This window comes from Myxine glutinosa, chromosome 7 (assembly GCF_964187855.1).
Source record: "Myxine glutinosa chromosome 7, kmMyxGlut1.1, whole genome shotgun sequence".
NCBI classification, from domain to species: Eukaryota; Metazoa; Chordata; class Myxini; order Myxiniformes; family Myxinidae; genus Myxine; species Myxine glutinosa.
The window spans coordinates 49,532,479-49,542,478 of record NC_136267.1 but is presented as its reverse complement, the minus strand read 5'-3'; the positions used below and the strand labels follow the sequence as shown (position 1 = coordinate 49,542,478).

The 10,000-nt window shown below is 42.9% G+C and overlaps 1 protein-coding gene across 5 annotated transcripts in view; it reads right to left on the bottom strand.

Annotated features, from left to right (window-relative positions):
- Positions 1–10,000, bottom strand: part of LOC137431215 (myosin-binding protein C, slow-type) — a 55,864-nt gene that overhangs the window by 10,853 nt on the left and 35,011 nt on the right. For all 5 annotated transcript variants that reach the window (XM_068122290.2, XM_068122291.2, XM_068122288.2 and 2 more), the window contains exons 15-21: positions 8,934–9,230; positions 8,632–8,736; positions 8,155–8,343; positions 7,008–7,142; positions 5,002–5,172; positions 1,168–1,256; positions 1–157 (exon numbers count right to left, since the gene is read on the bottom strand). The exon at positions 1–157 is cut by the window's left edge and continues 39 nt beyond it. In XM_068122290.2, coding sequence (XP_067978391.2) covers positions 1–157; positions 1,168–1,256; positions 5,002–5,172; positions 7,008–7,142; positions 8,155–8,343; positions 8,632–8,736; positions 8,934–9,230 — 1,143 coding nt within the window. The remainder of the gene's footprint in view (positions 158–1,167; positions 1,257–5,001; positions 5,173–7,007; positions 7,143–8,154; positions 8,344–8,631; positions 8,737–8,933; positions 9,231–10,000) is intronic.

Genomic DNA, 10,000 nt, shown 5'->3' with positions numbered 1-10,000 from the left:
CTTCCACTGTGACAGTCAACTCGTACTTCCCAGAGTCGTCACGGCAGCAATTGCGGATGAAGAGGATGGTGTCCGTTTCTGAGTTCCGGATGTTTACCTGTTTGACATCAACAGCCTGGCCATCCTTCAACCAGGTCACCTTTGGCCGAGGTTTGCCCTAAGAGATGTGATAGCATGAGTCAGATGTAAAAGTGAAGTAATAGTCACAGCATCAGTACCGTGTGTATGCACATGAGGATCCAGGTTTAAAAAAAAAAGGTGGAGGGGGTAAAAAGGGCCTGTAAAAAAAAGGGCCTGCAAAAAAAAGGGCCTGCAAAAAAAAGGGCCTGCAAAAAAAATACAGCAAAACCTGAATCCCCGGCAGCACCACAGGTATGTAGTGAGAATTTAACGTCTCGAGCCATAATCCTTGTGAAATAACATGTTAAATACATTTTAATGTAGGCTTATAAAATATAAATTATTTTTTCTGGCAAATTAATAATTATTTATTTTTCTGGTCCAAACCTCCAATTTGGTGGAAATAGAGGTCCCAAAGGTTGTTGTCATTGAGTGTTCAGTTTCAAAGGTTCATTTGTTTTGCTATATAGTGTCAGATATTTATTTATATCCATGGGCTGTAGTATGGGAGTTTTTTTGTTTGTTTTTTGTATACAAGATCGAGACTCGTGAAAGAGCGAACATTAATCACACAGAAAGACAAACAGACACATAGAACAAATAACATCGGGAGCGGTAGACAAGATGGGGAGAGAGGGGGAAGGACACAAACACAACATTTGAGAGCAGGGACCGAGAGACATGGAGACATCGAGAGATCTGTGGGAGGGAGAGGGCTTTGGGGGGGGAGGCATGGGAAGGGGGGGGGGGGGGGGGGGAATTGAGGGGAAGTGAGTGAGTGCCAAATTGAGGGAAAATAGAGAAACAGAAGGGAATGAGATGGAGCTGATGGGGATAGTAGAGAGAATGGAGATGGAAGTGTGTGGAGCGAGTGTAGAAAGAGAAAGGAAATAGTATTGTGAGATATTCGTAATGGGAGGGAAGGAACACGTACAACATGTATGGGACAGGGAGTGGGAATATCAAAAAATTCCATCTTTTTCTAATGTAATAGATGTAGTCCTGATTGGGTTATGGATTGAGGAATAGAAGAGACAAACGACAAACCATGAAAGGTATGACGAGGTTGACCGGCTCTCCGACTTTCTTGATATACGCCTGCCGGAGTTGTCTTGGAATGAGGATCCGAGGTCTTTCTGTCTCAAGCACAAGAGAACAGACAAACACTTCAGGCAATGAAAAAAAGGACAAGGAGACGTTGCTCAACAAACGTGAAGATGGAGACAAAACAAATGCTACTTCAGGGACAATAAAGTGCTGAAAGCCACTGATAGGAATTTTGGACTCAATCATACGAGCTGTTATTTGACTAGGTGAGAAATTATTGAGCCAATAAAAATGTTTTAAGCTGATATGTGAAATGGATAGGGTGGGGATAAAGCACAGGCGTGATGGACCAAATGGCCTCCTCATGTGTCCAAGTTCCTTGTATTCCTTGTATAAAGGGTAGAGGAGAAAAGGAGGCCGAGGAATGTTGCGGGGTATAGGATTGGGAGGAAATAATAATTTGGGTGAAACTTTTGGGGGATGGGTAAGTTGGTCAAAATTCGTCTTTTTGCAAATATAATACCCTAATCCATTTATTTTAAACCAAATAAAACTTTTTTTCGAACCAATCAACTCATTTTTAGCTTTTGGGAAGAACAATTGTGAGCGTCTCAATCTTGGAGGTCCAAATAAGGGATGTACAACAGTCACGCGATGGTCCCTTTTAGGTCGAACAGATTAATGCTTCCCCTTCTCTCCCCATCTTGTTTTTCCGCTCCCTCTTTTTATATATTTTGTTTGTCTGGTTGATTTGTTTGTGAAGTAAATGTCAGCTCTTTCACGAGCCTCGATTCAGTATACAAAAAAAAAAAAAAAAAAAACCCTTGTAATTGTAACATTAGATTGCCCCGTGCGATGATGAAGCTTGCACCATGGGCATGCACTGAACAAAGGATGGAGTCAGTCCGAATGCAAAAAGTATAAATTGTTTCTAAACAACGCCCAATAATACAATCTCTGGGACAAATGGTACCCAGATCAAGAAATAATCCACCAATACTTGTGCTTGTAATACTTGCATTTTCATTACTTTGAATCTCACAAATTGTTTGTTCACCACGTTATGCACGTATTATAATATTTGTAATGCGTGTAATGATCAATCTCAGAAATAAATCGACGCTGAGGGTTTTTAATCACAGAGGATACAAAATACAGGTGGACAAAGTTTAGCGTTCGCATCTGAACCGATAAGTTTATAATATTTAAAATACTTAAGACTTAAAAACCAATGTTCAAATCTCATCTACTTTATGTATTTGTTAATTGTTTACTGATGTCCTTGGAATTCGCATTAATGTTCTACAAATGTCCTTGTCCTGCATGTAATTTACATTTAAATATAATCCCTTCTACGAGCTTTAGATTAATGTAAAAAACAACAACACACAAACACACAGAGAACTAGAAGGGCACTCGGTAGAGAGCAAACCTCCGCCAGGCTGAACAGTTTACATTTTGTACCCACTGATAGGTCGGATCTGGATTGGGATCTGCACCAAAATCGAATCGGCTTGTTCTTGTTGCCTAACCAAATCATGCACCAAATTTTATCATAATTCGTCCACAAGTTTTTGTGATATCATGCTACATATCATTTTTTGCCCTATCACTCAATGGTGAAGAATCACTTATGAAATTCCCAGATCCAGTTCCGGATCCAGATCTTCACCAAAATCTAATAATTTCGTCCTTGACACACACCCACCACTCCACCAAATTTTGTCCGTATCCATTCACAACTTTTTGAGATATCTTGTTCACAGACAAACAAACAGACAGACAGACAGGGGTGAAAACATAACCTCCATCCACCTTCGGTGGCAGAGGTAAAAAGGAAATGGACTTTGGGAGCTTCCTTCTTTCTTTCGTTTCATTAGAATATGCAATTCACAAATGTGGACTGAATGCTGGACAGGAATAGGTCAAGATGGAGGGGACAGGCGAAGTTTAGCTCACAATTCGTAAAGCGCATGGAATTGAATATTTTTTTATTATTTCTATACAGGATCTATAAGTCTCGTAGTGAAGCTGCCACACACATATGGACATACAAACAAGAAGACATCATGCGGAGCACGATACTTGCAATATCCGCCTCCCCCCCCCCCCCCAAGAATTTTTTTCCCATTGATACAGCAAATAAATTGTCCATTTCATCAAGATTAAAATTGACAATCTTGATCAAAGCTCGGGTCAATAGGAAGAAAAGTGACGATTTTTCAGATGAAAAATGATAATTTTGGAAGGTTGACCTTGAGTTGACCTTTTGACCTCAAAAATAGTTTGTTTCCCTATTTAGTGACTCAATGTGCAAATGCTGTTCAATGTTCAAGTCAATCGGATGAAAATTGTGGATTTTAGAAATATGGCCTATGTTGACCTTTTGGCCTATGTTGACCTCAAATATACTTGGTGGTTGAATTCAGTGACCAGATATGCAAGTCCTCTTCAAATTTCAAGTCAATCAGATGAAAATTGTGGATTTTAGAAATATGACCTATGTTGACCTTTTGGCCTATGTTGACCTCAAATATACTTGGTGGTTGAATTCAGTGACCAGATATGCAAGTCCTCTTCAAATTTCAAGTCAATCGGATTAAAATTGAGGATTTTAGAATTTTGGCAAAGTTGGTGACCTTTGGCCTATGTTGACCTTTTGGCCTATTTTGACCTCAAATATACATGGTGTTTGAATTCAGTGACCAGATATGCAAGTCCTCTTCAAATTTCAAGTCAATCAGATGAAAATTGAGGATTTTAGAAATTTGGCAAAGTTGGTGACCTTTGGCCTATTTTGACCTTTTGACCCTAAAAACAATCGGCTTCTCAATTGGGACGACCTATACAACTTGGTGAAGTTTCGTGACGATCGGTTTAGAATTGTGACCTGTAGGCCGGTGACAAACAAACAAACAAACAGACAGACAGACAGAACCACAAACGCAACCGACCAATATACTTGAAAAATCTTCGATTTTGCAAGTAATAAATACACGAGACACAACACAGGACCGTTAGACGAGACAAACAGAGCCAATGAGCTTGGAGGAAGTGCTGTCACTTCCAAGGGCACTCTGGGTACCAGTGACGTCACAACAATGGCCTTTCTCACCGCACTCAGTGGGAGTATTTCCTCAAGATGCCCACCTATGGAGATTGTCCATGCTCTACACTTTTAAATGCTGAGCATAAAGCAAGGAAGCAGCACAAACCATTTTTAAAGTCTTTGGTATCACTCGGCCAGAGATTGAACCACCGGCCTCTCAGATTCGGAGTGGACGTTCTAACCTTACACCACCGAGTCTGGTTGCTCGGCGCTTGGAAGCAGCAGTTAAGGGCATGGAGGAGCAGATATGCTACCCTCCTTTGCACACAGGGCTGTGCTATACATATGTGTGCTTGTCATGTTGCACTTCAATAAGATTGTTAACAGTACCGATGGTGTATGTGGAGCTCAAGTCATTCTGATGGTCCTAAACAAATGATGGTCGGCCATGTTGTTATCATCGGTTTCTTTCCTCAAACTCAGCACAGCAATGTACACAACGAGATAAATGGGATAGGACATCTTAATGAATGGATACATGAACCAGACTGAATGAGGCCCAACAATGGCAACGCAGGTGCTACAAGTTTAATTCCCTGTGGGATCTCGGTATCGCACTCTGGAGGTTGCACAAGCATAAGCTATTTCTAAAGTGTAATATTCTACACAACTACACATTGTACAAGTAAGATTAGAAAAATCTCACATTGCAAAGTGTTAAACCAGCTGAGGTCATAACAGCACACATTTTATGGCCCGATGAAAATCCCAATGCCCGTCCATACCAACTTTCTCTCGGATGGTGACCGGTTGCGACATGATCCCGGGTTCACTCTCCCCCGCCAGGTTTACCGCAAATATGCGGAACAATAAGGAGGCACCAGTAGGTAGGTCTCTGACGGTGTACCCCGGGGTTTCAATAAGTTTGTCGGGGTTCGCGCACACCCACTTGTCCTCTAAACACAAAAGCAACAACAAAACAAAACCAAGGATGACAATTAAATAAGAAGAGGAAAAGAGGGCCTGATGTGCCATATTAGCACGTTACAACCCAAACATTGTGGAAATACAATAACAATGCTAAATATGAATCCAATAGTATAGTGTGTTCAAATAAACCCATCTTGCTATTCAAGCAAAATAAATACCCCAAAAAAATTTCATTTGTAATCCATGACAACATGTACAAGGAAAAAAGTTGCATCGGCCATCTGTCTTTACATTAAATGTAACTAACCTTACATCTTACAATAATTCACCAAATGTCCGTCCGTCCGTTCGAAGGTTCCGCAAAAACGGCTCAACCGATCGCAACGATATTTTGGGTGGGTATTCCTGGGACCCCTGGGAGTAAAATAGGCTATATTGTTTTTCCAAGTTTTCCAGGTTTTCCAATTTTCCAGTTTTTCCAATCACGATGGAATAATATTTACCGATATGAACAATGATGTGGGTTTTGTTGAAATTCTATAAATAGTTTATTCTACGTACCAGGAGAGAGTAGATCGACTCCTGACGAACTCTTCCTATATAAACGTGCGGCTCCGATATAACACGGCAGCGTGTGCAAAGCGACTGAGAAACAGGTGTAGCGCCGCTTCCGTGTTACAGATTCTGTGCGCACTCTTCACACATAAACGTGCGACTGAGAAAGACGTGTAGCTGCCGCTTCCGTTTTGCAGAATTCAATCTTTTTTCAAAATGGGCGCCATGTACTGTTTAGATTTTGATGATTTGCGTGTGATATGATTTAACGGATGTTTATTATGAATCGTTTAAAATTAAAAAAAAGCCTTCAATTTCTGATATTTTGCCTTTTCATTTGGGCCTCCCAATTGAAGCCCCGCCCGTAGGGCAGGTACCGTTGCTAGTTTCAAAAATCTGAGGATTAACCGGATTGATCATTAGGGATAACGCTCATGGAAGAGCTGTCACAAAAATCACACTCACACGTGTAGACAGAGATGTCAGACAACACAGGACTTGACCTCAGACAAACACGGCCGACAATCTTGGGTAAGCACTTGCGGTTACCAACGACGCCATTCATCGCGTTTCCCTCCACGGTCAGCGGGTAATTGGGAACAACCCCTTCCCCCAATTCCCATTTGAGATTGCAACCCACGGGGTTTGTCCATGCTCTATACTCGGTCTAAATGCTGAGCATCGAGCGAGGAAGCAGCATGTGACATTTGAACATATCGGTACGACTACTTGGCCAGGGTACGTGCCGTCGACCTCCCAAACTCAGAAACAGACCCTCTAACCAGAATTCCAGAGTCTGGCGACCATAATGCCACTTTGAGTTGGCTGTATAACATGGGTTCAAATCTCGGTTCAGCCATGTAAAGCTGTCACCCTCATGGTGTTTTGCAGGCAGGACGAGGCATCAATGTTTGTAACATCGATCAGATGAATGTGAAGCCACTTGCACGCGAAGCCAAAGATCTGTCTGCAAGCACTGGGCGTTGGTAGACGTTAAATATTCGAACAACAATTCTATATTTACAGGATTTTTCATTTTGCACTTGTTGTATAAACATCATAACTTGTCGTAGTCCTCACTTAACATAATAATGCTTTTAGGGGAAGCTGAACTTCCGTAGGTGGTAGGTGTGGGGTGATGACAAACAATAATTATTTCCACCCAGCCTTAACAATGTCTGTTTAATACATCTGATCCTGTTCGCCACATTCATTTATACATCTATCAACTTGAAGTGACTCCATCTCCTTCATTTCATCATTCTATATTTTCCTTTTTTCCATATTACAACTACTCAAAGCGCACCTCCTTCAATGCAGTATTCAATACGATAACCATCCAGGCCTGCTGCACCGATTCTCTCAGGTGGTCTCCATTTTAAAAACACGGTGGTGTCTGTTATATCATCCACACCAACATGAGTAGGCTCACTGGTGGCAGCTGGAGGAAGACAACCAGGCATGGTGATGTTGAGGAATAGGAGCCATAGAAAGTAGAGATAATAAAAATGTGGAAGCTAGGTAATATATGAATATGATGTGAACTGTTATTTATTATGTTGGAGGCTCCAGGCACAGACTGTATAGCCCTCATTGAGGTCAGGCCTTAAAGGAAAGAGAAGAAAAGTCTATGGTGTTTGTTTGCGAGGAAGAGAGGTTAAAGCTAGCGCGGTAGCTGTAGTTTAAGTGAGACAGTAAGTAAGACCAGCAATCCTGACACGGACAGTGTGTAAGATGGTTCCGGGCACCACTTTAATGCTCCTAAGTCAGGACGGGAGTACCCCCCTGGGCAGTTGCTGTCTACAACCTACTACCTAAAGAGGCAAGCGGCTTGCTAGTGACCTTGAGGACATGCAAGGAAGGTGGGAGAGTGAGAGGATATGAGAGCAGGAGGACATGAGAGCTGAAAGACATGAGAGCTGAAGGACATGAGAGCAGGAGAACATAATAGCTGAAGGACATGAGAGCAGGAGGACATGAGAGCAGGAGGACATGAGAGCAGGAGAACATAAGAGCTGAAGGACATGAGAGCTGAAGGACATGAGAGCTGAAGGACATGAGAGCTGAAGGACATGAGAGCTGAAGGACATGAGAGCAGGAGAACATAATAGCTGAAGGACATGAGAGCTGAAGGACATGAGAGCAGGAGGACGTGAGAGCAGGAGAACATAATAGCTGAAGGACATGAGAGCTGAAGGACTTGAGAACATGAGAGCTGAAGGAGATGAGAGCAGGAGGACATGAGAGCTGGAGGACACGAGAGCAGGAGGACCCGAGAGCAGGAGAACATGAGAGCAGGAGAACACGAGAGCTGGAGGATATGAGAGCTGGAGGACATGAGAACTGGAGGACACGAGAGCAGGTGAACATGAGAGCTGGGGGACATGAGAGCTGTAGGACATGAGAGCAGGAGAACATGAGAGCTGGGGGAATAGAGGTGTGCTCCAACATACCCAATGGTACAAAAGTACGTGATGGATCGCTGGGTGCAGAGGTGCCAAGTGAGTTGACCGCGAACACCTTCATCTCGTAAGGCACGCCTTCCATCATGTTCTTCGCCTCAAAGGTCATCTCTTTCCATGTGTCGAAGTTTAAACGCATCCACCGATTACTTTGCTTCTTCTTCCTCTCAATGATGTATCCTGAAGAAAGAAACATAAAGAAATCATGATTGATTTCTGCAGGTATTTATGTTGTCAATGAATGTTATGTTGCATTTTCTGTCAAGCAACCAGAGCCCATTGTGACATCCATTTCATGTGATGATAGCAAGGCCATGCAAATTTGAGTCAAGCCAAAACGACCTCATCCTATCTTGCTTTTTCATTCTTACACCCACCTTCCTCACCCCAAAATCCACCTTTGTGGCATGCTGAGTAGGTCAGAAGTTCATATTGTACAAAATAATTGTAAATGTTGTTTGTGGGTACCGAGGATTGGAAGTCCTCCGTCATATGCTGGTGGCTTCCAAGCACAGACACACCAGTCCCCTCCAATGCTTGTAATTTCAGGAGCACTTGGTGGACCCGGAAGGTCTGCATCACAAACGGCGTAACACTTACTCACATCGTCTGAACGACACAGTCACACACTTACATTGCCTGCACAGATCGTCACACATTCGGTTTCATCAACCATTAATCCACATATGCAATGGTCCCACTTCTGTTTATATGTTGTATACAAAGTTTAGGCTCATGGAAGAGGTGCACAGGAGTTGAAAATGGCCTACCGATGACCTTCAGTTTGATGCTCGCGTTTGCATCTCCGGCCTCGTTTTTCGCTTGGATGGCGTACGTGGCCTCGTCGTCACGCTCCACCACGTCAATCACCAGTGAGCTTGTTTCCTGCATTGCCTCTGCACGGATCCGTCCGCCAGTCGTGGGGATACCCTGATTCCCACGGTTCCACGAGACCTTGGGAGGTGGCTCTCCGATGATGGGAATGTCCAGACGCAGCTTGGTCCCGGCGACGACAACATGTGCCCCGTCTTTCATCTCCAAGCCACTCAGAACAATTCGTGGAGCGTCTTGGGGATTTTTTGGAGGGGCAGAAGAAAGATTTCAGAGACACCAAAAAAGGCAAATAAATAAACAAGCATAGATAGCACAGAGGTGAGTTGGGCCACTTGTTGTTACCATCTGAGTAAATATCTCATGATGCCAAAGACCCAGGTTAAATTCCAATGTCCTGTGTCCGAATGAATATTCGTCCGAGACGAGACGAGTCCGAGACGAGACGAATATTCGTCCGAACGTCCGAGACGAATATTCTTGCCCTATGTGTAATATATGAGTCCTCCATGAGCTTCAGACATATTGTTGTTGAATCTGTTTCTGCTTTAATATTTTTCACTACTACATCCTGTTATCCACAAGTTGTTACCTCCGCCACCAAAAGGTGGATGGAGGTTATGTTTTCACCACTGTCTGTTTGGCTGTCCGTTTGTCAGTTTGTTTATTTGTGAACAAAATATCTCAAAAGGTTGTGGACGGATTCGGACGAAGTTTGGCAGTGACGTAGCGTATGCGACAAGGACGAAATGATTAGATGTTGGTGAAGATCCAGATTCGGATGCAGCTACAATAATTTTTTAAGTGATTCTTCACCATTGGGAGATTGGGCCAAAAACGATACATAGCAGGATATCTCAAAAAGTTGCGGACGGATTTGGACGAAACCTGGTGGACAGGTTGGGTGTCTGACAAGGGCGAATAGATTCGATTTTGGTGAAGATCTGAATATGGATTCGGATATAAGAATTATTTAATTTCGTAAGTGATTCTTCACCATTGGGAG